Genomic DNA, 26753 nt, shown 5'->3' with positions numbered 1-26753 from the left:
CTTTCGATCTTGCGGTGACTTCCATGCCGCTGCAAGTAGCTTTTCATATGGAAGGTACAGGAGAGAGCCGGATCCCACCCCCTTTACACTTGGCTGACGTTGTGTTACGTGACGTTTGCGAAGATTTCGTAATTGACGACTGCGCGCGTGAGGTTTTCAATCGCTTTGCACAGTTCTTTCTTCAACATGGAGACGAATGGACCGAAGAGGTCGCGGGTCCGGGACCAATTAAACAGTCTTAAACATTTCCAACAGCACTCACGCCTTCACTTCATTGGTCAATGGAAGACGAAGGCACATGATTTGTTTAAGGAGTGGTTCGCGGAGAATCCTGCTTGGAATCACGGCGTCCTTGATCGCCAAGCAATCTTTGCGCATTTGGATATGGATGCCTTCTTCTGCAGCGTAGTATTGGCGAGGGATGAGAATGCTCATCTTCGTGATAAGCCGGTTTGCGTTGCAGCCGGGCGAGGAAACAGTGACATTTCCTCTTGTAACTACGTTGCGAGGTCTTTCGGCGTACGTGCAGGCATGTACGTCAACGCTGCGAGGGTTCTTTGCCCCGACTTGCGTGTTCTGAGTTATGACCTCGAGCGGAGTGGAGAGGTGGCGATGTGTCTTTACCGCATGATCTTCGAGCTCTGCCCTGCTCACCTGACCATGTCCGTTGAGGTCTACAGTGTTGACGAGGTGATGATCGCGTTCGACACTGATAGCTATGAGGCGGTGGAAGACTACTGTAACGAAGTCCGTCGTGAGCTGGAAGCTGCCACGAAGTGTACGGTGTCTTGTGGGATCGGGCCTAATGTGATGCTTGCCCGAATCGCAACGCAATCTGCAAAGCCGGATGGAACGTTCATTGTCCGCCCTGAGGACGTGACGGCAATCGTTTCGCAGTTGCCTTTTTCGGAGATACATGGAGCGGGGAGTTCAACTATTGCTAAGTTGGTGCCTCTACTGGGTGATTATCTCGGGGATATGGAAGGCGTAGGTGAGGAAAACATTTTGTGTCAGCACGTTCAGAAGTTGACGAAGCAGCAACTGCAGCGTGTCCTCGGGCAAAAGACGGGAGAAAACTTCTATAACTTGTGCCGGGGTAATGATGTGCGTCTGGTGACCCGTACTGGCGACGAAGAAAATCAAAGACTAATGGGAAAGAGGACACGTGCAAGTATTGGTTGCTCAATGAATTATGCCGTTCGACCTAAAACTGTTGAAGATGTATGGAGCATCGCCAGGCAGTTGCTGGATGTAGTATGTGCCAAGATGGGGCGTGGTCCGTACTGCTGTTCCGGGCTAAGAGTTACCATATTGGAGCGGCACCCGCTGCACCCGAAGGAGACCCTAAAGTATATGGGAAGGGGAAAATGCCTTGAGTTCCATATTCCCGTCAACTTCAGCTCCGTGCTGAAGTCTTGTGATATGGAAATAATGCTTGCTTGTGTAGAGCGCGCACTTGGGCCTCTCCTTGTCCTTGGCCGTACAATGCGTGACGAGGAAAGGGTGGAGGAACTTGGCTTACAAGAAAGTACAAAGTCAGGGATTATTTGGACCGTCGGTGTTGACACTATTACAGACATTGTTATTGAGGATATCCGTGGAATGTCCATACAAGCCACGACCGTCCGTCTGGAGCACGATGGGAAAGATACTCCGAAGCATACAACCGGCGTGCAACTGTCGCTTGCCGATGCCTTTTCGAAAAGGGCGTCAAACCAGAAGGGGTCACTTGTAAATGGAGGGAAGCCAGCGAAGAGGCCCCCATCATCTTCTGGGGACTCAATAGACTTCCTCGCATTGGATGATTTGATGAACCACAATGTGGACGATTCATTCGTCTCCGAGTGGAAGAAACTCGCCGTCCAAGCCGGTAAACAGGTTGACTACACAACACTGAAAGCCCTTATCCGCATCGCGGCTTTGAGGTGTGCCGAAAGTCCCAAACCTTCTGGGGAGATGAAAGAGTTGTTTCGTACATTAGTTTCTTTTGCACAAGGTTTATTGCCTCACCCTGTTGCTTTTACATAGGTTAGAAATAAATTTACTCTCGAAACATGTTCATCCACCCGGGCCATCATTGGTCTGCTTTATTTTCCCCATGTGCGCTCCCCGCGTCTAGTTATACTAGAAACCTCAGATTGTGTGAGTGTGGTGTATTTGTATACCTTTCCATCTTTGTATCCTTTGATGTTTTCCCCTATTTTTTTTTTTTGCGCCGTGCATTTTTAACCACTCGATGCTGTCAAATCGCTGAGACATTGTGGATGGATTGCCACTTCCGTCAACAGCTTGAGTGCGCGGCACAGTGCATCAAGGAAGGGCGCCATAACGATGCCGAGAGTATTGTCCGAGTTTTGCAATCCATTGATAATGAGCAAGCGGCTGAGTGTGTTGTTACTGTCCTTATTGATAGTGCAGGTGCTGGTGTTAGCGACGACATGATATATGTGCATTTCACTTCCCTTAGGTTGTTGAGGGTGTACTTGACGCGCTGTGGGTTGACCGTAAGCAAGCGTGGAAAAGGGTTAGTTGATTCGCTGGCAGCATATGCAAAAGTTATAGGTGACAGGCTTCTTAGCCCTCCATGGCGTCCCGTGTTGTCAGAGACGGCGCTGGACGTGGCGGTTATTTTGAAACTTGGCTGTGCAAACGCAGAGGGTGCTTTTGACGCAACAGCGTGCGAGAAGATGGTATCTGAAATGCTGGATCAGCTGAGCAACTGCGAGTCGGAGCTCCTCGTTATGCTTAATGGGTCCGTGGTTATACACCTGATCGAAGAGTTTGGTCTCTACCGTCCTCCTTCTCGGGGTCGCGGTATGTCGCTCAAGTTCCACCGTGATTGCCGCTCCGCATTCGAGTGCGATGGCTTGGCCCGCTTCCTCAATGTGCTCCTCTGCGCTGCCTCTAGCGGGTCAGTCTTAAGCCATCGTGTCCTCCAGACGATCATGGCAGGCCTTAACACCGCCCTTTCGTGGTCTCACCACATTTTCTTCGAAGAAGACATACCGGAGGGTGATCCGTGTAACCAACCCCTGAGGGTTTCCGGCGCTTTGTGGCATGAGTTACTTGTGGCAGGCGTCCCTATGCAAGGTGCTAGGAGGAGAGGTATCGAGGAGATGCTGCAGGCATGGTACTTGGAGGGGCGTATCTGCGATGTGCCGTTCGAACAGAGACCTGTTGTAGAGCTGATACGCGAGTTTTGCAACATTGTAGTGGATGCATGGGACCTGAATGACCGGTTAAGGTACGGAAGGAAGTTTCTCCTACTCGTCACCGCCGTGGCGAGAGATCTTCTAGCTAGAGTCGAACAAGATGAAGAAGCGAGCACCGCGTTATCTTTGATTCTCTCTGGTAGCAGCAGCATTTTGGAGAACCTTTCAGACATTTTCAGCCTCTCAGAAATAATGGAACCTTTCCTCTCTGAATTGTCTTTTATCGCCAACCGCCTAATTGAACTTGACAGACGCTACCCAGACAACGACGGAATTATGGCCGCGCTGGATGAGGTACTCAGCTGTCTTTTCAGGACAACACAAATGACGTCGAGTGCCGAGGCTTCTGTAGCTGCAATGGCTCTCAGCGTGTTTGACGCATTCCTCTCTTCGAAGCTGACATATGCCCATTCGTCCGACGACCAGGAACACTTCACCGAAGCTTTTACAACGTCCCACATCACACTCGTCGCTCACATGGGCCGGCAGGATCCGGAGAAAACCACAGTGCTTCTCTGCAATGCTTTGGACCACCTTCAGAGGTGGCGCGCCGGTTTGGGGAGTCGTGTGGGATCGGAGTGGGAGCAGGTGCAAGAAAGTATGTGGGTGGTCCTAAAACTCACCGCGGCGTTCATTGCCGACCCCTGTGATGGGGAACACATTTCAACACCCGTTTGCTTCGTACCGTATCCTTTGTCTGCTTCGCATCCGGCGCTGAGACTTACAACTTCGGCCATGAATGCATTGCAGGATTTACTACAAAACGTGTCATTAGCAAGTCCCGCTGTGATGTCTGCCTTATTGGATGTGCTGGGGAACTTCATAACCGTTTACATGCATGATCCCTTGGGTGATAATTTGGCGCTGGCTAGTGCGTGTGTTACGATCATCCGATGTGCTCTCTATTCACTGCGCGTTTTTGCACATGATGAGGATGTTGGACTAGCTAGCTGCAAGGTACTCGATGCCAGTACGCGTAGTGTAAGTATAATTGCCGCTCTTCAAGAATCCCCCGAGGTCTTGCGAGAGGCCGAAGAAATGGTTCATAACAACCAACAAGTGCAAGGAACGGCGAGGGGATGCATCGCGGCTTTCTGCATCGCGTGTCTTCCACTAGATGCAACACCGACAGATCTCTTGCGTATTCTTTGCAATTTTGACACACAAGTCACCGACTTTACCTCTGTTGATGTTGACATGTGTTTGGAGCGTTGCGGGTCGTTGGGTGGTTTCCTCAGCTCACTAAAGGACGGCGATAGACTTGTTTCCTGCCTTGAAATTATAATGGGGATCTGCAACCGTGTTCTGTCAGTGAGCGCCACCAGGTTTTACGAGAAGGAGCTCGCCGTTCGCAGCATCAAGATGGTATCACAACTATTTTTGGCATACTCACCACTGCTAATGGACGAGCCGTTGCTGTGGTTGATGGAAAAAGTGACCGCAACGCTACATGCTGCCATGAAGGTGCTGCGTGAGGACCCAACTTGGTGCTCGGAGAATGCGGAAGAAGAGAAGCAAAGCATGCTTAAGCTCATGTCTTCCCTCCTCCGTGACGTTGCGCAGTGGTCTATGATGGAGTCAAGCCTTCCACCTGACGTAACTCATTCATTAGGTTTGTGTGTCGTGTCAGCACTGGCAACGTTTCTTAGTTTCTTTGATGAACGCTGCCTGAAACTGCCCGAGTTAAAGGGATCAGTTCTCCAGGCTTTTCAACTCTGTGCGGATGCATTCACAGCAGAGTTTGTGTCCTCTCCGGATTTTCAAGCGTTCCTGATAGTACTCATGTTCACACTGAACTCGGATGCTATTGACGTTCAGCGTATCGGAACAAGTGTCGCAGAGACTGTCGTTACATTCCTCCACCGCACGGGAGCGGATAATAGTGAGCTGTTTTCTTCTCTGCTTTCGGCTCTCACGAAGAGTTTTCTCTCTGGTAAGCTCTCAATGGCACTGTCTCCTCAGGTCGCACGGTGCCTGGTCGCTCTCTGCGGTTGCCTCCCTTTGGACTACATGGAAGAAATAATACAAACAACAACATCAACACTGTCGGGTTCAAATCCACACGCTGCAGCAATACTCCGTCGCATGTTCACCACGGCGCAGCAGTGCTCAGTGTTTAATGACCGGCAGAGGATTATCTCTCTACGTAGTCTCTCAGAAATAATTTCGGAAAGCCTTTGTGGAATAAGGGGCATTCTTCTCGTTTAAAAAAAGGAAAGAAAAAATCCTCACAAAAGCCCGAAGGAAGAAGAAAAAAAGAAAAAAGACAACCAAACCGTGGATTGTGCCGTTATGCGTTCGCTATGTCTGGTGTTGTGAGGAGGGGGGAAAAACGAAAAGTGCGGACAAGTAAGCACCTTTTCAGTGTGGCTGAAATGAGAAGAAAAGGCGGTCTAACGCATTTGAAAGCCACAAGAATCAAGACAAAAGATTATTATGGACTGAAGAATGATGAAAAAAAAATACTGTGTTTCTTTTCCTTTCCTTTCACCTCGTAGATCTCCAGTGCGATAGTGGGGATGCTTTGTAGCCAACCCAAAGTTGGATTCTTTTGATGTCGGTATTGAGCTTCTATTTTGCTTTTTTTTCTTTTTCATATGTGTCACATAGTTGTTACCCTTGGGTGTGGAAGTAGGGGGGGGAGTGATACAGGGAAGCAATAGCTGCTTTCCTCAGATGGCGCTTCAGCAAACGGCGTATAGTGCATGCTCCCGCAGGGTGCACTGTGTAAGTAAGACGTACTTGAACGATCCATTCGCCTCCTGTTTTGTCATGGATTCTACAGTGATGAACAGTCCCCTTATGAATCGTGGCACTTGGCTCCGAACAGAGGCAATAGAGCGCAGTTTGCTTCATTTTGCCAGGGGACAATGCGGTGAGGTTGGTTTGCAAGTGATCAGCTTTGGGAGCGGCATGGACACTCTATATTTCCGCTTGAAGAAGGATCAACCAGACATACATATCGCCAAATATATTGAGTTAGACTTCCCTGATCTGGTTGCGAGGAAACGCCGCGTCATCGACGACACAGAAGCCCTTACTCGTTACACGGGCCCCGAGTACGAGCTGGTTGCGTGCGACCTAAGAAAAACGGATGAGATGCGTGAGCTGCTTAAAAAGAGCGCTCTCAACAATGCTCCCACGGTGATACTGGCTGAGATGATCTTTGTGTACTTAGAAGAACGTGTATCCTCCACCCTTCTTACACTAACACTGAGTGATGTACTGGATAAGGACACATCAGCCTTGTTGATAGCTTACGATGCTATTCGACCAGATGACCGTTTTGGTGAGGTTATGGTGAATAATCTAAAGGCCATGGGGGTTATGCTCCGTGGCATCCACGAATTGCCCACTGTGGAGGCACATGCGGAGCGCTGTAGAAAAGTTGGACTCCCAAACGTCATTTCCAAATCCATGAAACAACTTTACTTAGAAGTACCACAGAGTACTCAGAAGTGGCTGTGTAAGCTGGAAATAGTCGATGATTGGGATGAATGGTGTATCATGCTTGACCACTACTGCTTTGTCTTGGCGTCGAACAAACCCGATGCCGTTCCCACGTCGTTGTGGACGTGAGATAACCTCCCCTTGTACCTGATCGATCATCATTATATATATGTGATGTGCGCGTCGGCTGCAGCCATTGACCCTTTATACATATCCCTGTCGTGTGTTGCCTTGCCACATGTCACTGTGCTTGTCAGTGGGGGGTATTTAGACACATGATTGTTGATTCACCTCCCACTTGTAGTACGGGTTGCGGTTACTAAAATTACTTTTTCTCGTTGCATATCTTCCAACCCTCCCCCAATGGAACAACCATGTCACCGTGAAGGAGACATCACTAAGTCTTTTTTTTTTAAAAAAAGGAAGGAAGAAGAGCATAAGGTAATATGTCTGTAGCTGACTTAAAGGCAAAGGGAAATGAGGCCTTCACAGCGAAGAGATATGAAGAGGCAATTGAATGGTACACGAAGGCTATCAACGTCGATCCCCAATCCGAGGGTGCAGCAGCGTTGTACTCTAACAGGGCAGCGTGCTGGAATGCCTTAGCAAAGTACAAGGAGGCCCTGGAGGATGCGGAGGGCTGCATTTCCGTTAAACCGCAGTGGTTTAAGGGGTACTTCAGGAAGGGTGCAGCGCTCCAAGCGATGGGTAACTATGACGAGGCGCAGAAGGCTCTTCAGCAGTCTTTAAAAACGGATCCCAACAACGAAGAACTGATGGCGAGGTTGCAGGAAATAAACAACATATTGAAGGAGCGCAACGAAAAGGTTTCTCCTGCGTCTTGCCGAACACCTGAAGAGGCTAAAGTTATCGGTAACTCCCTATTTGGTGCTGGCAAGTACGAGCGCGCCGCACTCTTTTATTCACGAGCCATTGAACTGTCAACTGGAGGTGGTGCCGAAGTTGCTAATTACTACGCGAACCGTGCGGCTTGTAATCAACAAACACACAGTTACCAACTTGTCATTGATGACTGCAACGCGGCGCTTTCCATCGAGCCGGCTCACGTAAAGGCGCTTCTTCGTCGCGCAATTGCGTACGAGGGGTTGGAGAAATGGAAGAAGGCGCTGGAGGACTATAACCAGGTTAATCGACTGGCCCCGGGTAATCAATCCGTCTCTCAGGGAGTTCTGCGATGCCAACGGGCTGTTAGGGGTTAAATGCATGGCATGGAAGACTCATGGTCCCGTAGGCGGTGCGTACGCCACTCTCCGCTTCCCTAACATTGGGTCTATGGCGCACACCACCGCAAGCCAGCGGAGGGGGGGGGGGAGGGACGTATTTGCCACGGGAGCGCGTGTGGTGCAGTATGTGCTTCGTGCTAGTGCGTAGAGGGGTTTAATAACTTTATTCCTATTTTACTGTTGTTTGTTTCATTATGTTTGCAGGCGCTCCATCTGGCTCATGGACGCCCATGTTATGTTTCCTTGCTTCCTTATGTTCGTGTCTGTGGTAGGTGTTGTGGGTGCCGTTTTCCCACCTGCACCGACTCACTTGTAACTGCGGTCGCTTTCGCTCCCATCTGTCCTCTTTGATCCGAGCTCATCTTACTCTGTTCTTTATTTTGTCTTGCCCAGCGGATCATCCCCAGCGTGTGTGTGTGTGTGTGTGCAAAGGAATGAGGAAACCCGGGCGGAAAATTGTGTACGTTCCTGACGATGATGCCCAATTTCTCGGGTCGATGTCAGATCCCCTTCCACCTCGGGTTTCCGATTTACTTCGACTGAAGTCACCAAGTATGTCTGACAATGGTCATGCAGAGACGGGCAGTAATGGAACCACAGGGTCACCAGGTTACGAAAGTATTGGGAACGAACTTCTTGTATCGTACGGCGGCTATACTTTGGCGGATGGGTCAGGCACCCTGCACCCCCCAACGACGAGGCGGAATGGTGCTCAGCTTTACAAATCGCTGAGAAAGTGTTGCCGGTTTTTGCGGGCAAGCTTGTCGGACAGCATGGCCCCCAAATTAGAAACCGATTCCGAATCCTCATGGTCCTGTCCATCATTTTGTTCCTCCGATCCGACCAGCAGCTCGGAATACAGTGACGTGTCACCGCAGCGAGGCCGCCGTCGTGCTGCTAAACAAGCGAATGAACAAACAGGGTACAACGCCATGATTGTCGTGCAACTTCGTCGGCTTCTCCATAAAAGAGGGCTATCCACCTGTGGGATCAAAAAGGTCCTCGTCGCCCGCTTGGAACAGAGCGATATGCAGCTATCCAAATCAAAGGAAGAAGGGGAAGAGCAGAAGGAACAGGAGGAACTTGACGGCTCTGCAGGTGAGTGTACAAAGACTGAGAGGTCAGAGGATGTGTGCAGTGCTTCATGTGGAAATGTGTCCGGTCGTGTGACCGCGGCTGGACCGACATCAATGCTGAGTTCTCTGCTAAGTTTTGGCTCAAGACTGTTCCGAGCGTCTACAGGCAGTGTTTCTGAAAGCGGCCATGTATCGGGACTCAAGCGCCGCAGGAGCGTTTAGGTGCATTGGTTACATTATCAGCACCCGTTTTTTTTTCAAGGTTAATTCTTGTTACTCAATCATGTGCGCTGCCTTCACCTTCTTCCTGTCCTTTTCTTTGCTTACTGGGTGTATCCACCGTTGTGCACCTCTGCGCGGGTACCGCTCTTACGGGTGTGTACCGTTATGTTTATGGTCATTTTTCTTTTTATAGCTGTCTCAGCATGCGGTGTGTGGATATGACCCTTCTCTTCCTCCTGTGTGGAAACTGTTTTTACTCCCCTCCCTTTCACACACTATCTTTCACATTTGTGCAAGGATCGGCTGAGGGTGGGGTGGGTTTGTACATTTCCTTTGCGTTTTTTTTCGCTGCGTAATGATGGGTTGCGCTTGATAGGAAACTGCGCGGCCTATCGCGCAATTCCAGGATGTATTACTCAGCTTTCGCTTCAACCAGTCGGCCAGTCGATCGCACGTAAGCGAAATTTGTATCTGTACGTTTGGCAATCTTTCATATGTCAGCATAATCCTATGTTGCTATTGTTTCTCGGTCTCCCTCCTTGCTTCTTTCATGATGTTCTTGTAACCCTTGAATGTGCCACTCATTGGTGACATACGCGGGCACACACACAAACAAACGTGCGAAGGTGGGGGAGAGTGAGTAGGAAGTGAAGAGAAGAGAAACGGCTCAAATAGCACGAAGAAAAAAATCACAGGAGAGAAACCGCTAAGTCACTTTTGTGGGTGTCTTCTGTCCTTCGAAGAAGGGGAAAGGGTGAATAATAGGGAGGAAAGGGACAACAAAGAAAGAACGAGGGCAAGTGGAACGTTGGGGGAGAAGTAACATAAGCGAAAAAAGAAGAGGACCAAAGCTATGTCGTCGGATGAGGAAACCATCACAACTCTTTACTTACGGCGCCAGAACATCTTAAAGCAGTTGAGCGAGGTTAACAACGAGATAAGAACTGCTGAACAACAAATAAACGAGAAGTCAAATAACAATGAAACTAGGAGGGTCGAGGAACTGGTAGTAAAATTCGGTGGAGATGATGACCGGGAGAGTTACCTGTTGGATTTTTGCATGCGGGATGCCAACGGTTTGCGGGAAGCGATCCGGTACGTCGATGCATTGAAAGCGCTGAAGGAGTGCACAAGTGATGACGAAGTCAATAGGAAAAAACACCTGTCTCGCAACACGTTCGTACACGCGATGATTGCCAGGTCGGGTGAGCTGATGGTCGATGCCAACGGGAGTGAGTTGATCCAACATGCCCTCGGGATGTTGAAGAGTGGAGGCAAAGTCGCCCCTGTACTGTACTCCACAGACTACATAGCGGCTTCAGAAAGCGATCTTTCTGAGTTTCTTTTGCTTCTTGAGGTACTGAAGGACAAAATACCTCAGATCTGCTGTGATACCAATGGAAGTAGGGCGATGCAAAAGGTTTTTGACTCCTTGAAAAGTTTGGAGGAGGTCGAGTTCAGCGCACAGTGCTTCTCGGAGTGTATTATCGAACTTTGCAAAGACATCGACGGTAACCACGCGGTTTCGCGACTGCTGGCGGCGGCTCGAGGCACCCCGCTGTGGGAAAGTGGTGCGGCGGGTGACGATTCTTCGTCAAAGCTGGCGCATATACACCAGCTGCTCTACGGCAAATTCCCTGAAAGCTGCGTGGATGTGTGCGGGAACCGACACGGATGTTGCGTCATTCAGAAATGCCTTCAGTGGGCGCCAGAGCCATACTTCTCAACATTGATGGACACAATCGTCCACGATACCATCAAGCTCGTTCACGATCCGTTTGGAAACTATGTGATTCAATTCATTTTGGATCATGAGCAGGAGCTCTCGCAGCGGTCAAGTACAGGCAGCGAGGGGGCTGATTACACAAACCGGATAATAAGGCAAATGCTCCACAACGTGGCGGCACTTTCATGCAATAAGTTTTGCAGCAACGTTATTGAAAAGTGCCTGAAGAGTGCGACACCAGATGTGCGGCAGCTTCTTGTGGATGAACTGACTGATCCGCAGATCCTGCCGAAGCTCTTGACGGATAGTTTTGCAAACTACGTTATCCAAACAGCGATAGTGACTTCTACCGAGGAGAAGCAGTTCACTCAGCTGCGGGACTCCATTATGCCACTGCAAAGGATGCTTAAGAACTCTCCCCATGGTGTGAAGGTGGAATCAAAACTGGTGCGCCAGCAGCGTGAGCTGGCTCGAAAGAACAGCAATCAAAAGAATAAGAAACGATGGGCCCAACCTGCACCGCAAGTAATGGAGAAGGGAATGCATGAGGGTTTCATTGGTACTCACATACTCCCCGGTATGGCTGGTATTCCAACGATTGTGGGAACGGATGAGTTTGGTGGACCTGCCTTGTCGCTTCCGGGTGTAGCAAAAGAAGCGGTTCCCATCATGACTCCCACTCAATACATGCCTTTAATGCTTCCGGGACAGCAGACACTCATTGGTCTGCCGCAGGGTTATCCACAACAGCAGTTTCCAATGGATATTATGAAAGGAGGTAACATATGGGACCCACAGCAAGGTTTTACGTTACTGCATCATCCGGAAAGCAAGAAAGGAACATAGTGGGAGGCTCATGGAGAGAAAAGGGGCTACGACAACGGGAAGAAATGGACTGACGAATGAGGAAGAGGAAAACACATACAAAAGAGGAAGAAAAAGGATGAAAGGAATGGGAATGGCGATGGGGATGGGGATGGGAGCAAACAGGTGCGGAAATGAGGGAAGTCAAGACTGCGAAAGTTAGGCGTTAGAGAAAAACTGTTTCTAATGAAATAAAACTTGGGCAAGGGCTTGTTTGTTTGTTTGTTTGCTTTCTTAGTGAAAGAAGGAAAATTTTCGTTAAACACGTTGTAACGAGGGAAATTTGCGATGTAATGCGTATGTGTACGTGGTGCTGCAAGGCGAAAACAGCTGTGCAGCACATCGTTACTGTGTAAAAAGAAAAAAAAAATCAAAACAGTGGCGTTGTTTTTTTTTTTTTTTGTTGTATGTGTATGCCTGTTCAAAACTGTATTGACTCGGTGAAATGGAGGTAAGGGAGCGGAGGGAGGTGTGTGGCAACAGCAACAACGGCGGCGCAAAATTAAGATAAAAACTAAAAAAACAAATGAAACTCATAAAGCAAAGGAAGAAAAGAACAACTGGGGTACCCCCTTGTTTCTTATCTTCTCTTTTCTTTCCCGCAACATCAGTCAGTATCATTGTCGGTTCTGCTACCATGATGCTGGAGCATCTTAGAGAAAATAAAAAAAAGGAAGAAAAAGAAAAAGGAGTTTAACGAGAAGGAAGTAAAGAGGTACGTGTGAGACCGAAACGAAAGGAGATGCTGCGTGGAAGGAAGGTAAGAATGAGAAAAAAGAGGGAAACAAAAAAGAAAAAAAAAGAACAAACGTAATAAAGGGGGATCCGGCAGCCACAGCGCCTAACGTTCCTTCCCTTTTTTTAAAAGAAAAAAATCCTCTCTCTGTCTCCCTCTCCCCCCGGCGCCCTCCCTCCACCTCGACACCGCGACACCAACATCAACGACAAAGGAAGAAAAAAAAGAAAAAACTCTTCTCACCCCTCCGATTCTCCATCTGTTTTTTTTTTTCCTCCTCCACCCCAAATCGAAGTCTGGTTAAGTCATCATGTACCTGACCTTTGCGCAACTTTTCTTGCTTTCTTTCTTTTTCTTTGCTTCCTGCTTCCTGCTTTGCTTGCTTCTTTTATCTTTCCTCTCCCTTTCTTTTTTTTTTCTTTCTTTCCTTTCTTTCTTTTAACTCCTCCTTACCTCATCCCGTCCCCTGCATGAAATATGCTCACAACGTGCTTCATCACTGTTGTAATGTCTTTGATTATCTAAAAAAGAAAAAGACAAAATTCTTGAGGAAATAATAAACAAATATATATATATATATATATATATTTATTTATTTATTTAAGTTCTTCCTACGCACACGCATACATACATTTATACTTGTGTAACATGTATGCGTACACTGCGTTTTTGTTACAGTTTTCTTTTTTTTTTTTGTTTCTTTGCAATAGTGGTATGTGGGGGAAAGTAGTAATAATAACAATAATTCTGTAAATATTTATTTACCCACACACATACACAAACGCACAGCAATTGTGGCTAATGCAGGGGATGATCCAAAACAAAAAAAACAAAGAGGGGAAGGAGGGTAGTTTTTTTTTTGTTTTTTTTTCTTTTCTTTTTTTTCCTCATTGGAGAGGAGGCGGTGATGATGGAGGTGGGCGGTTGGCAAAATATGCGTGTGGAGCAACACGGTGGACCGCTGGTTTTGGTCGATTACCGTACTTTTACACACATTCCTTGCTGTACTTTTTTTTTTTTTGCTTTCTTTTGGCGTTTTTTTTTTTGCGGTTTACTTGTGTTATGTTATTTTCCTTACTATTACTATTGTTATTGTTATCTTTTTTGTTTGGTTGTTTATCTTTGTCGTATCTGTTAAATGATACTTCATTATTTGACCTCTGCGTAGTGCATCTATTTTGCGTGTGCTTTGTTTTTGTTTTTATCAGAATTAACATATTACTCCCCACCTTTTTTTTACTTTTCCGCTTTGCGGTTTGGCTGAGGGGTGATCTCGTTTTTGTTTTTTTTGTTTGTTTTTCTTTTGTTTTTTCTTTTCTCTTTTGTTTGTTTTTTTTTTCCCCCTTCCCCACTGTTGGTATTGATGCGTGTGGCTTTTGCGTGAGGGCGTCCACCGCTGGTTTGTGCGAGTCGGCATTTTCACTATTCGCTTTGCTTACTTACATTTGTGCGTCCCCCTCCCCTCCCCTCCCCTCTTTTTTTTTCTTTTTTTCTTTTTCTTTTCCTTCCTTTTGTTTGTGTTTTGTTTGCACATGAGCACGGGCTGTTATATGTGTATTTAACACCTGTCTTTCATCCTTTCATGTGCTTACTTGTTCGTTATTAATATCACTATTATTTATTTATTTTTTTTTCTCTTTTTTCTGCTTTCTTTCTTTCTTTCTTTCTTTTGTTTTCCAACTCACCCTTTCTCTCTGTGTCTCTTTCTCTTTCCCATGTGGTGGCGGCAAGATTTGCTTGAAGCAAGGAGGGAGAGAAAGAGATAAAGTGATTATTGTATGGACGGTTGTGGTTTGAGCCGGTGTTTATTCTGTTATCTTAAAAGAAAAGAAAAGAAAAAACAGTAACAACAACAGCAAAAGAAAAAAAAAAAGAAGTACCGGCAGTCTTGGCGTTGAGATGAGGGTAGTTTTTTCCCCCCTTTTTTCTTGTCGTTTGCACATGTTCGAGTGTGTATGCAAATTTGTTTATTTAATGTGGGGTTATGAGCGCTTGTTCATATATATATATATATGATGGATAAGATGGGGAAGTCTCTGCTTCATTCTACGCTTTCCTTATATTCCTTTCTTTCCCTTTCTTCTTCTTTACGCAGTACATTTTTTCCCTTTTTTTTTCTTTTCTTTTCTTTTGCGAAGATTTCCGTAGCAGCTTGTGAACTTGTTTTGTTTTGTTTTTCCTTTCCTTTAATGAGTTTCTTCGGGAAGTTTATGAAAAAGTTTAGGCGGGAAACACCCGCCCCAAACATGTCAGAGGCGGATTGTAGCGAATTAGAGGAAATGATAAAAAGAAATCCCGTAGCCGCCACACTAAAGGATGAATGGGCTTTATTTGTTCATCATATTATTGGGAGTCCGGCAGAAACACGAAAAGAAATATGGGTAGAGAAGTGTAAAGTCCCACAAACTCACAGCGAGATCGATCGTGTGGGAAATCTCTTCATGAAATTCTTCAAAGATGATTTGATTAGGAGAAAATGGCGCGGCCAGTTTAGTTACGCAGTGGTGGGAAGAGAAAATGAAGGACACCTGGAGGTGGAAGTTCTTCTCCATTCGCTTAAGCGCAAGGAAACGACACGTGAAGTGCTGTGGAATTTAAAATTGCGATATCACACAAATGCCATTTCCTCAGAAGTAACGGACACACGCAAATGCCCAAATCTACACAACATTCCACTTTGATGTATTAATATGGAACCAGATGTCTCTTATCCCATAAGATAAGAAAAAAAAATATATATATATATAGAGATGGAGAGATGACTGGAAAGTAGCAGAATGATGAGGATGGATAATACAGAATATGTGCATATGTCTTTAACTCACAATGATGTTGCACAGGGTTGTTTAACTCCCAACTGTTTACATGAAATTCACAGCACTATCGTTGTTAGAACTGCGATATACCGGGCGCTCTACTTTCATAATAGAAGCAATTAACTTTCCTTATTTGTTTTTTGTGTGTGCTTGTGTGTCTTTCCATCCTTGTATGGAAATTGTCTCGCTATCATGTCACCTCAATAATGAAAACGAATTAATAGAGCCCTGTTGCGACTCGGCCTTTTGCTAAACAAAAGGCTGCGTGAGGTTTTATGTATCGTTTATTTGTCAGCTTGTTAAATCCTTCGTCTCGGATGAGTGCATTGTTTTATTGGTTACGTGACCATTCCTCTAACAGATAATTGTGTGTTTTTGTTTGTTTGTTTGTTTCTGTTAAACGAAGTCTTTTTTTTAAAAAAAAAACTTTGGTTGCCGAATTGTTTGTTACTTTTATCCCACTCGTGCGGGACGGAAGGGGGGGGATTAATGAAAAAGAAGTTGAAGTACTCTCTGTCATTTGTTTTGTCCTCCAGTTCTGCTCGTTGATTTGCATATGTCGTTTCTTTTTGTTTTTTTTTTTGTTTCTTTTTCCTCTGAATCATTGGCCATAGAGAAGGGCCCGTGTTTTATGTATTTCCCCTAAAACATGTCTGAGCCCCTCGGCTGCAATAACATTTTGTTGGAGATGCATGTGTCTGTATTCTTGTCATAATTCCTTTTCCTGCCTCTCCTCTTTACGCAATTTTGTCGTCTTTTCAATACTGCCCACATGAAATAAAAGTTACCTCCCCGTACATAAATAAATAAATACGTGTGTGTGTGTGTGTGTCTTTGTGTTTGTGTTTTTTTTTTACTTATGGCAACGTCTTTTTTTTTTTAAAAAAAGGTTAAATAACCACACTTGTTAGTGGGTGCCTCGCACGTGTAATCAATGGTGATTGTGGGATTGGGTTATTCGGTGGACACGCTGCTATGCATGATGTAGTGTTTTCAACCCAATGCACTATTTTTAAAAGCATACTGCTGTGAATGATGTTTTAATGTGAGGGCTTGTGTTGTATGAATGAAAATATTCCAATGGTGTTTTTTTTTTAAAAAATGTGACTTTGGTTTTCAGGAAGTTTGGAAATGAATAACCTGAAAGTGTTGCTTGTGTTAATTGAACTGTCGGTATTATTTGGAAGAGGAAATTTGGCCCAAGATCCCATGGAAGGACCACCATTGGGACCGGGTCACTGTCCCCCCGCTTACGTGTGGGAAGCGAGCAAGGGGCCCGATGGTGTCATAAATGTGTGCAATTTCGTGAAAACCAAATGTCGGGTCGGCGCAAACGAAAAAATGACGGATGAACCAAGTCCCTTCTGCATAATAGAAATTCCGTATCCGGGAGATAAACGAGACTACACATGCAAAATACATGATGTGGTAACGGCTTTTCCACACCCTGGAGGCGACCCCGACCCGGACGGTTTGAAATACGCCAATGCAAACTGGGGTGTGGATGTGTGTAAACCCGCAACCAATGAAAAACAAAAGAGTGCAACAAATGGTGCTGGAGGGGGAAGAAGTGACAGTAAAAACGATAAAGCGGAAAGTGGTAAAGTTCAAAGCGGATCTGGTGGGAGAGGAAAGGAAGAGGAAAAAGAAAGAGAAGGAGAAGGAGAAAATGGAAATGGAAAGGGAAAGGGAAAAGATGGAGAAGAGACTCAAGTTGGTAAAAAAGGAACCACAAATGCATCAAATGAGGCACCCGGTCCCACGGAGTCACCGCGACCTGCACCGGTCACCAACGCATGCCACTTTTCTTCAAATGCTGGTAAAGCAATGTTTCTCATCCCTTTTTTTCTTTTAGCGTAAACAACTATTTTATTCTTATTCGAATTTGCTATTTTATTTTGTGTATACCATAGTGTATATATGTGTATGCGTATATGTATGCATCCGCTTCTCCGGTGGAATACAAAAGCGCATATCCTCAAACGTTATTTTAAATAAATATATTTCCATTACGATTTATAGCGTAATATACGTACGCGCTGCCCTGGAGGCGGCTATAATTTCTTTTTGTGGTTTATATATACTAAACGGGTGATGTTTTTTTTTTGTTGTTGTTGTGGTTCCATATTGCGGTGGAGGCATGTTTGTCACTTATCTCATATTCTCCTCCAATGGATCGAGACTGTATGGATATTGCTTATTTATGTCTTTTTGTTTTGTTGTAAAATCTTTTTCTGTATTCTTTTTTTCTTTTCATTTTTCTGAGAAAGGTTGGTTTATGTTAAAGGGGCCCTGGGTTGGGGGAGATGCGAGAAAAAGATTATATGTCATGGCGGCGGTAATGCTGTTGATTGTGTTAATGTTTATGGGGGTAATGGATTTCAAGAAGAGGGAGGCCAAGCGGTGGGTGAAGAATAGTAGTTTAAATGACCATTCGCCAGGAGTGTATTATGTTGTAGTGCAAACGAAACCTTCCCCAGGGTGGTGTCGAATGCTTCTGAGTTCTGTTCTTACAAATGTGAGAGTTGCGACGGTGGGCGCAGGTGCGGTTTATGTGCATGCATGGAGGTGGGCGTGGATTCGAAAGTATATGTTGTGGAAGAGGATGCAGGATAATGATGTGATGGTGATATTTGATGGCGGCGATACGTTCTTCTCAGAAGCAGCGAGAAGAGAAGAAGCAATCGAGTATTTTATGAACACAACACCGAGCACGCGAGAGTTGTTTAGCGAGGAAGACACTCTTCATGGGAAAGTGGCACCACCGTTATTATTCGCCGCTGAAAAGAATTGTCATGCCCCACAAACGTATATCATGACGGGTGTAGACACTCGGAAGGTTAAACCGAGGGATATGTGTATGAACCTCTATGAGGGAGCACTCGCGGTTTCCACTAAAGAGGGAACGCAAGCTCTTTTGAGGGAAACTCCCTCGGGGGAATCACACCTTAATGGAGGAGGGATGATAGCCAGAGTGTGGGCACTAAAGGAAGCTTTGGAGGTTTTCTTCGCTCTGAAACGACGGAGTTTCAAGTGGTGGTGCGACCAGAGCATGTGGACAATGGTGTTTATATGGAGTGTTACCAGGCCAAAACATGCGAATCGAAAGTTGTTGCTTCGAAGGGGAATAATGTCTCTCGATTACGAGACACGATATTTTCACTATCCGTCCGGGGTGCCGGTTAAAAATGGCATGATCTTGCACTTCCCAGGCCCACCCGCCGCTCGAAGCGAAAAGATGCTCCAATTCATCAACGAGACGAGTTGGTATAGGGCACTACGGGACTCTTCCACCCAACGGGAAGCGTACAAATACTTGTTGGAACGTTATACTACTGAAATCCACACCGTGTGGGGCTCTCGTAAGTACGTAAAATTTAGTACTGTCTGCAACGTTTCAAACGCCGCGAACCCCCGGTGGCTTATTGGACCTCTGAATAAAAAGTAGACCCAACAACATCATACCACATTCTCTGACACTCCGAATTGGTGTGTGGTATGTTTACTTGTTGTGATGATATCATGGGTGAATGACGCATAATTTCCCCATCGAGATATACCGCCAAAGGGATGAAAACTAGCTGAAGCGGTGTCTGTAATGGGCTTGTGTAGAGATATTATGTGAGGGTATTATTGATAGTGCTAATATTCACGATGGAAAAGAAGGAAAGACAGGGATAATAACATTCCATCACCGCCTTCTTTTTTGGAGGTGGTGGGGTTCTGAGGATGTACCGCATCGTTGTGGAGGCGAAGAGTGCGGATAGTTGGTGCGTAGTGAAGGTGAACTCGACGTGATGTTTTCCATTCTACACTTCACCGGCCAGCGAAAAGACCGGAAAGGGAGGGGAGGGATTTTTGCCACCAATTTCTGATGGTGTTGTGGGCTGGGGGGGGGGCGTTTTGATATTTGGGGAGGGTTTGGGAAGACTTAAAAAAAAAAAAGAACAAGTTACCCCTGGTGATTTATGATATCCGATGGAAATGGGTTGGGTGCATCTTTCCTCGCCCCCCCCCCTCCTCCCCGCATGTGCTTCTCTTCTGTTTTGTAAGTATGTGAGGAATAAGGAAAATTGAGAGGATGTTCATTTTGGACACCTCGTGGGGTGCCACACTGCGGTGTGGAATGTAGTTGTGTTGGGAATTTTTTGAAGTATCCGTTGTGATCCGAGTAACTTTGCAAGCGTGAAGTTGTTCGGTGGGGTTCCCACAGCCAAGGTGAATTTCGCTGTGATGCAAATAGGGTATTCCCCTATGTAGTTTAAGATTTCAGTCAGCGTGTGTGTGTGTGTGGGGGGGGGTGTGGGTGTGGGAAGGCGCTTATCGGAGCAAATGTGGTTCATGTGGGGAGGTAGTCATGATATTGAGGGGGTTATGTGGAAATATTATGATATCTTATCAATGTTTGTAGCACAGGCCAAGCTTACGGAGGAGGAAATACACCTTTGCGAACGGCTCACTGAAAAATAAAACCAAAAAACACATGGCGAGAGCCATTATAGTGGGAACACTGTCGCACCCAATAATTTTCTTTTTTGTTGTGACGGAGAGGGGATGCTACTTCCTACGAATGCGTGTCATACTAAAGGTGTAGAACAAAAGTTCACGGTGGTACGAAAATGTGTTTGAAGATATGAAGCGGTGTGTAGAGAGGTTAGTTACGGTTGGGTTGGGGGGAGCGTACCCAAACGGCATCAGTGAAAGTGGACGAGTTTAGACGCTAGGAGAACCCTTAAAAGCACTTCGTTGACGCCAGGATAGAGAACTTCAACTGACGGTGCGACCAGTATATGGGTGGTGGCGTTTCCGTACAATGTGGCATAGAATAAGTATTTGGACAGGCGTTTACTTTCTCTACGGGGACTTATATCCCTTAACTATAACTTCTTCCAATGGTCTGACGACACCAAACTCAAAACAAAGTTCACTTCCATTATTGTCCGTACGGGGCGAGATGATTGGGGGAAAGGAGGACCACCGCAGCTTACGGGTGGAAAGCATGTGCTATAATACTCCACAAACCGGCAACCCCGTAATCCCCACTCAAGAAAAAAAGGGAGGAAAAAAAAAAACAGCGCCACCTCACAACCGCCACCACAACGTACAACCTTTCCTTCGCGGTTCCCACCTCACACAACCCCCGCTTCAACATACGAAGTTGCGTTCGCAAATGGTGGCTGAGATATGTTTTCCCATTAGCTCCTCGAGGAAGATATTTTCATAGAGTTGTGTGGCGAGGGAATGGGCACAAAAATATGCGCGATTTAGCCACCTGCCGTTGCGTTGGCGCGGTAAGGAGGCATTCATTTTAATGAGGTGAGTCGAAGTTGGTGAAGAATCCACCGCCCTCATCAGTTATGCCTCCGCTGTTCACTACGCCTGAAAGGGGGCTGAAACTTTTGTTACCCCAACTAGTGAATCTGAAGAAGTGGTTCTTCGCCATCGCGTCTCCCTCACTTCTTCGCTTGGTCACAAAACGTAAGTAAGTCAAAAAGGCTACTCAGTGTTGCGCGAGTCTGAAATTGTCAAGTTTCAGAATCCAACAGATGTTTCAAATCCCTAGGAGGTTGCTTTCAAAGCTTACATATCCATCAAAAACGCCAGGGGCGACATTTGCGCGCACACACAAACACCAACACGGGCACACCCCTTTCAGTATATTTGCCTGCCGCTTGTATGTGTGTTTGACCTCCAAGTAACTCTCGAGAATGGTCCCTCCACTTCCACACCTATAAGGTTATCCACGGATAAGATGTAACCTCGTCCCAATCTTATTTTCAGCACCTTAAAGTCACAGGGTTCAACAGCTTTTTTTTCCATAAAAAATAACAACCACTACATATACGCATGTACACCACCCTGTGCGTACAAACGGCCGCTACCGAAAGAAGCGTAAAAATGCAACAAACCTCCTCTAGAACAGGGATTCTGGCGGCAAATGCCACTACGGAGGGCGTGCCAATGGAAACAGGAAGGGTGTAATACTAAAAACAACGGCGTAGTATGCTTTTTAAAGTATGGGAGAGCGCTGAACACCATAGGATTACAGAAGCACCCAACACAACGTGGGTGTAGCTTCGTCAAAGCAGTTGCATAATTTTACAGGTATACATGTGAGTGTCCGGGCGCGTTAATTTAGGGGTGAAAATATTAGCGGTATGAAAGAAGTGTGCAGTCCAGCGAAATGGGCTGTGCAGTGTGTTTTGGGGATGTGTTACCTTCACGGGATTGTGCATGGCGTAAGTTTGCTGAGCGGGCAGGGCTTTTCGGGTTCAGGGAAACTGTTTTTTTTTCCAGGTTTGGGGGAGTAGCCGAAAAGCCGCTAGGTTCACCGTTGAGTTTCAAAATTTTTGTGAGGTCAATGGTAAATAAACTTTAATAGGGAAACTGGTCTTAGGGCTTAGTTCTTCCTGATGATTCGTTCCGGATGCAGTTTCGTTCATTTCCGTAAAATATTCCACCCAAACTTGAAATCATTCCTTGCTAGCGGCCAATGTGGCTGCCACGCCCAGATTTCGCGTTTCCTTTCCTCTCAAAATCGTCCAGTGAAACGTTTCCTTAAAGTGATTATGGGGCTCATGGGATCACTATCGCCTGCCAACATTTCTGTTGCTCTCTCAAGCTCTGCATCCCTTGTGGCACCGATATTGTTACCGGTAGCACCGGTTTAATTGTCCCAACAACTTCCCGTTTTCCTGGAATCACGCACCGCCGCCGTTCCAATGTGACATATCTCTTCTAGCGTTGCCGCACACTTTCCGCTTCCGTCGATCATCCCTACGAGCTGTAATGCTGTGTTTCTTTGCCACCTCACTGCAGATGTTAATCGTCTTTTTGACGGCATCTTCCGCGTTGTTCCGGCATTGCTGCGATCCCGTCAACACCCACAATCGCCTCAAACCCCGCCACCTCATCCTCCTTTCGGTTGCCAAATTCAGGTCTCGGTTCCTTCACTTGTGTTATGCCGCAAATCTTGCAAAGGATCTAAAACTCCCCACTGCTGTGCTGAGGCCCGGTCTCGGATCAGATTCTCCAGAGCATTGTTGATTTTAGCGGACGAAGACACACAGATGGTAGACAAAGCAAAGCCCCGAGAACAGCATCCCCTCTTCGTGTTTTTCCGCTACGGCCGTGCAGGATGGCAAAGGAAACGTACCCAGTCCCCAAAAGAATCCAACCCCAGTTGCTGGGCAACATTGCTGGGGTTTCCTCGGACTCGAACAAACAAGACATGCTCAAAAAAGCACGACTGATATCTGTTTGAAAAGCGGCAAACACGAGGGCGACGGAATATTACACGCAATCAACCACCAAAAGGCGCTTTTTTAGCGCAATAAGCCGGCGATACCCGCGAAACAAACCAATACTTGAATGGCTGAATTTAGTGGAGGGATGGTGCTCCGAAACCAAAAACCAAGGTGTAATCCACACTTAAAGCTCCTTGGACATTGGCTCCAGAGAATAAATTTCCCTTCCGTGGGTGGGTATAAAAGCAAACGCAAAAGACAAATGGAGGAGGGCTCATACGCCGAAAAAAATGGGGATATTCAATAAGAAGGACTGAAACGTTTGAACAAATGAACTGGTGAGTTTAGACGCTTCATCGGGTACAGAAACGGCAATCATCGGCAACATGGAAGAATACAGAATTAAAGGGGCATCTGAATAGTGGGATGCAGTCATTGTGCGGAAGCAGTGCCAATTGAAAAGGTGCTAAATACGGTACTGGAGACAATGAAAGACCGAGTGGCGCGGAGGATGGAATCCCGAGCCGTGTATGGAAAGGTGATTTTCACAGTCTGTAGAAAGAGTGCGGTGATTTCTATGCAGCTTATTTTCTTCCACCACGTTGTTTGGAAAGACAGTGCAATAGCAGATGAGATTGCAGTGGAAGAAACAACTGCAGAATGACACACCTAATATGTAAAATTGATGTTTTGGTGGGAGACATAAAGCAGAAGCGCAGAGGGGAATACGCTACACTCGAAACTGGATTAGGGTGAAACGCGCATCAAAGCGATCTTCACGTCCCATTACTGCCGTTGCTGGCGGCCGGTCGTGCGGCTGATCGAATGATGGCGGCGATTTCATTATCTATGAGGTCGCTGTACAAGTTGCTTGTGTCGTCGCGACCTCAATCGCTTAAACGTTTTTTTTTATAATGCTCTTCAGTGGACGTGCTGTCAACGAATTGCCATCTAGGTTGGAGCGCACTATATTTGCTTTACGGAAGACATCTGTAGGTTATATCCGAACTAGTTATGCGTGACCAGTTGCAAACGTTCAGCTTTTAGTCCTCGGTCTTCCATAATGGCAAAAACAGTTTACTTGAGAGTGAAAGGGTTCTGCCTCATCTTTTTTTTTTTTTTAAGCCAAACGTAGAAGAGCATAGTGGAGTTTACAATTTTCATTCAGAGGAGTGGGGAGCTTTTTGTGTAGTATATTCTCCTTTATAGGGGTGTTCCTCTCGAATGAAGGAAGTACATGTTGGAAGAGAATGAGGGGTTTCTCAATTTCTAGGAGGAATTGTGCAAGGTCCTTGGTGAACACTATCTTCTGCATATTTTCGCCCTCAAGCCCGAAGTAACTGCGGAGCACTTTAGGCTTGAGCGCACGAGTATGTGGGTGGGATTCCCTTCGCATTCGCTGAAGTGTGTATGTTTCCTTTCAATGCAGATTTCATGTTTTTGATGGCGATGTATAGATAAACCTGATGTTGAGTGGGACATCTTATTTCGGTTTACGAACGTGAAGTGTAGATGAAATCCTCTGACGTTGAAGCTCCGGAGCGGTGGTGGAGATTCTTTTGCTACGGAGAATGGATGCTGTCTATGCATTCCCCCGAAGTGCTCCATCAGGCTGCCTTTTGATACATGCGTATGACGGCATTGCGTGCAACAGGTGTCATTTAGACCTATAGTTACCGTGTTCCAAATGAGGGATACCTCTTGTTCTGTGATGGAACGGCTCCGTTTTGTACCAGCGTTACTCTCCAGGGGATGGCCTCTGCGGTGTTGAATATTGGTGTTTGGTGTTGTTCCCCCTTTTGATTGTGATACAAAGCCACATTGCGTGCATTGTAGCGGCTCAGATGTGCCTACTGGGTCGTTCACTGGATGCCCTCTCGTTTCCGTCGCTCGGGAGCCCTTCGGTGGAATACTTGCATTCTCCTCGAGTTCCCGTTGCCTTTTTATTCCTCGCGACCCCATTTGCGGTTGTACTTCGCAGTATTTCATCCCGTGACTTATCACTAGTCCATTTTACGTGTGAAATATATAGCTGCGAGGTCCATATATCGCTTCATTTTCTCCAGGGGTTGAACTAGTGGTGTTATCACTTTGTTCATTGGTGTTGGGTTGATGCGGCCGGTTTTCACTTTGTGTGCCTATCCGTTTCTCCACCACTGGAATGATGTGCTAAAGCTGACCTCTGCTCTTTATTCCATGACGTATTGTCGGGCCTCTCTGCTAAATCAATTTGAACCCACAGATTCCTCACTGGAGTGTGTTTTTTTTATCATATTCAGTGTGGATTATGGTTCCGCCAGTGTGGGGTGGAAAGGGACTGTCGTTGGTCATGTAGTGTTTCTGTGGCCTGCACAATGTTAGTACACCTGCACTCTTGGATTGAAAGCCACGTTCTGCGCAAACCCATTTGTGCTGTTCGATGTTTTGATCTTTTTTTTTTTTTCGGGTTCCGGTCCCGCAGCTCAAGCGACCAACGGTTCCTCTCCGTCCTGGCTTTTTACTTTTTGAGCATCGGTTCAAGAGCGGGTAACCGCTGCACCGTTGGAGCGACAGGGACGCCGTGATCCAAACAACAGCCGCATCCTTGTTATGAAACCACCCGAGCAGACATCACTTCCCCACACACCGGAAATCCTCCTAGGAAGTAGAGTTCTCTGCAACTACCCCAGATTGCCAGTTGGCGCAAGTAAAGATAAAAAGGACAAACAGAGGCGAGCTGAGTAAACTGACATTTGGTTGTGACCACAGGATCCACGTGTGAACCCGTACCGCCTCTGCTTCGGGTTGTTTGTAAACGTTTTATTTTTTCCGAAGCTTCACTGATACCCGTTCTACTGCCACACAGGAGGTACAGCGATATGTATGGAAAAACAGATACATTGACAACGCACGGTAGTCACTGGTAAATCCCTCAAAAAAAATAAAATGTACGAATGTCGATATTGCCTAGAACGCGATCACTTCCTTCACTGCCTCGTATACTTTCGCCTCATTCGGTAAATACAACTGCTCATGTAACGGGTGAGGCGTGTCTAACCCACACACACGCTTCGGGGGCGCCTCCAGTGAAAGAAAACAGTCCTCGACGATGCTGGAGATAAGCTCCGCACCAAAACCACTAGTTTTAGGGGCTTCGTGCGTCACGATTGCCCGACCAGTCTTCCGAACGGACTGCGCCACCATCTCTCGATCCCATGGTTTTAATGACCGAAGGTCAATAACCTCCACCGAGATGCCCTCCTTTTCCGCACGCTGAGCCGCCTTCGAAGCAACCGCAACTTGTGTTCCATACGTGACAATAGTCACATCCTTCCCCTCCCGGACAATCCGACCGGTTCCCAGCGGTATTGTGTAATACGATGGCTCAACAAGTTCCACCGCGGAGCGGTACAGGAGCTTTGGTTCAAAGAAGATACACGGATCCTCCTCCTCAACACATTGCAGCAATAACCCCTTCGCTTCCGATGGAGTGGAGGGCATAACAATCTTGACACCGGCACAGTGGTTAAAATAACCCTCCACACTTTGGGAGTGATAAAGCCCTCCATGCCCCACAGCTGAGCACGGAGAGCGTACCACGAGCCCACCACAGGAGAACTGACCCCCTGAGCGGAAGCGCATCTTTGCGGCCTCGTTAACAATTTGGTCGAAAGCCGGAAATATGTAATCTGCGAACTGCACCTCTGCAATTGGTTTCCATCCAACGGCAGCCATTCCAATTGCGAAGCCAACTATGCCTTGCTCGGAAAGCGGTGAGTCAAAGACCCTTTTAGAACCATACTTCTTAGCCAAGCCAAGTGAGCAACGGAATACACCACCGAATGAGACGTCTTCCCCGAACAGCACCGTCTTCGGGTCGCGCAAAAGTGAAAGATCGAGCGCAGAGTTGATTGCCTGGAAGTAAGTCATTTCCACCGCCGCGGTCGTGCTTGTAGGGACTCCCTTTCGACACGTCAGAGACGCCGGTGAGTGCATATGCCTTTCCGCCAACTTAGGAATGGGGAGCCGCATCGTGATGGCACCGAAGCAAGTGTAACTGGCCCACCGCCTCATACCACGGGGTTGCCTTCCTACAAACTAAACAAACAACAAATAACCCCAGTGGTGAAGTGTTGATCTATGTGCACACACAAATGGAAGTCAAGCATGCGGACTACACA

The 26753-nt window shown here is 46.6% G+C and overlaps 13 protein-coding genes across 13 annotated transcripts; 11 read left to right on the top strand and 2 right to left on the bottom strand.

The window, feature by feature from the left end:
• Positions 1-186: 186 nt before the first annotated feature.
• On the top strand, positions 187-2028 carry TbgDal_X5510 (DNA damage repair protein, putative; the record flags this gene model as incomplete). The annotated part of the gene is made up of 1 exon (XM_011779428.1): positions 187-2028. One exon carries the CDS (start codon positions 187-189, stop codon positions 2026-2028), a length of 1842 nt encoding a protein of 613 aa, XP_011777730.1.
• Positions 2029-2054: 26 nt separating this feature from the next.
• On the top strand, positions 2055-5420 carry TbgDal_X5500 (hypothetical protein, conserved; the record flags this gene model as incomplete). The annotated part of the gene is made up of 1 exon (XM_011779427.1): positions 2055-5420. The coding sequence occupies one exon, from the start codon at positions 2055-2057 to the stop codon at positions 5418-5420; it is 3366 nt and encodes a 1121-aa protein (XP_011777729.1).
• Positions 5421-5888: 468 nt separating this feature from the next.
• Positions 5889-6791, top strand: TbgDal_X5490 (leucine carboxyl methyltransferase, putative; the record flags this gene model as incomplete). Its single annotated transcript, XM_011779426.1, has 1 exon — positions 5889-6791. The coding sequence occupies one exon, from the start codon at positions 5889-5891 to the stop codon at positions 6789-6791; it is 903 nt and encodes a 300-aa protein (XP_011777728.1).
• Positions 6792-7108: 317 nt separating this feature from the next.
• On the top strand, positions 7109-7882 carry TbgDal_X5480 (stress-inducible protein STI1-like, putative; the record flags this gene model as incomplete). Its single annotated transcript, XM_011779425.1, has 1 exon — positions 7109-7882. The coding sequence occupies one exon, from the start codon at positions 7109-7111 to the stop codon at positions 7880-7882; it is 774 nt and encodes a 257-aa protein (XP_011777727.1).
• Positions 7883-8340: 458 nt separating this feature from the next.
• TbgDal_X5470 (hypothetical protein, conserved) lies at positions 8341-9204 on the top strand (the record flags this gene model as incomplete). Its single annotated transcript, XM_011779424.1, has 1 exon — positions 8341-9204. One exon carries the CDS (start codon positions 8341-8343, stop codon positions 9202-9204), a length of 864 nt encoding a protein of 287 aa, XP_011777726.1.
• Positions 9205-10057: 853 nt separating this feature from the next.
• On the top strand, positions 10058-11776 carry TbgDal_X5460 (pumillo RNA binding protein PUF1; the record flags this gene model as incomplete). Its single annotated transcript, XM_011779423.1, has 1 exon — positions 10058-11776. The coding sequence occupies one exon, from the start codon at positions 10058-10060 to the stop codon at positions 11774-11776; it is 1719 nt and encodes a 572-aa protein (XP_011777725.1).
• A 1555-nt stretch (positions 11777-13331) lies between these two features.
• Positions 13332-14066, top strand: TbgDal_X5450 (T. brucei spp.-specific protein; the record flags this gene model as incomplete). The annotated part of the gene is made up of 1 exon (XM_011779422.1): positions 13332-14066. One exon carries the CDS (start codon positions 13332-13334, stop codon positions 14064-14066), a length of 735 nt encoding a protein of 244 aa, XP_011777724.1.
• Positions 14067-14542: 476 nt separating this feature from the next.
• On the top strand, positions 14543-15211 carry TbgDal_X5440 (hypothetical protein, conserved; the record flags this gene model as incomplete). Its single annotated transcript, XM_011779421.1, has 1 exon — positions 14543-15211. The coding sequence occupies one exon, from the start codon at positions 14543-14545 to the stop codon at positions 15209-15211; it is 669 nt and encodes a 222-aa protein (XP_011777723.1).
• A 1266-nt stretch (positions 15212-16477) lies between these two features.
• Positions 16478-17206, top strand: TbgDal_X5430 (T. brucei spp.-specific protein; the record flags this gene model as incomplete). The annotated part of the gene is made up of 1 exon (XM_011779420.1): positions 16478-17206. The coding sequence occupies one exon, from the start codon at positions 16478-16480 to the stop codon at positions 17204-17206; it is 729 nt and encodes a 242-aa protein (XP_011777722.1).
• Positions 17207-17486: 280 nt separating this feature from the next.
• Positions 17487-18794, top strand: TbgDal_X5420 (expression site-associated gene (ESAG) protein,putative; the record flags this gene model as incomplete). Its single annotated transcript, XM_011779419.1, has 1 exon — positions 17487-18794. One exon carries the CDS (start codon positions 17487-17489, stop codon positions 18792-18794), a length of 1308 nt encoding a protein of 435 aa, XP_011777721.1.
• Positions 18795-20159: 1365 nt separating this feature from the next.
• On the top strand, positions 20160-20570 carry TbgDal_X5410 (hypothetical protein, unlikely; the record flags this gene model as incomplete). Its single annotated transcript, XM_011779418.1, has 1 exon — positions 20160-20570. One exon carries the CDS (start codon positions 20160-20162, stop codon positions 20568-20570), a length of 411 nt encoding a protein of 136 aa, XP_011777720.1.
• Positions 20571-23895: 3325 nt separating this feature from the next.
• TbgDal_X5400 (T. brucei spp.-specific protein) lies at positions 23896-24582 on the bottom strand (the record flags this gene model as incomplete). Its single annotated transcript, XM_011779417.1, has 1 exon — positions 23896-24582. The coding sequence occupies one exon, from the start codon at positions 24580-24582 to the stop codon at positions 23896-23898; it is 687 nt and encodes a 228-aa protein (XP_011777719.1).
• Positions 24583-25539: 957 nt separating this feature from the next.
• On the bottom strand, positions 25540-26646 carry TbgDal_X5390 (2-oxoisovalerate dehydrogenase beta subunit,mitochondrial precursor, putative; the record flags this gene model as incomplete). Its single annotated transcript, XM_011779416.1, has 1 exon — positions 25540-26646. One exon carries the CDS (start codon positions 26644-26646, stop codon positions 25540-25542), a length of 1107 nt encoding a protein of 368 aa, XP_011777718.1.
• Between the last annotated feature and the right edge of the window lie 107 nt (positions 26647-26753).

This window comes from Trypanosoma brucei, chromosome 10, assembly GCF_000210295.1.
Source record: "Trypanosoma brucei gambiense DAL972 chromosome 10, complete sequence".
Taxonomy (NCBI): Eukaryota; Euglenozoa; class Kinetoplastea; order Trypanosomatida; family Trypanosomatidae; genus Trypanosoma; species Trypanosoma brucei.
The sequence above is the reverse complement of the archived record's forward strand: the minus strand, read 5'-3'. Positions and strand labels throughout refer to the sequence as shown.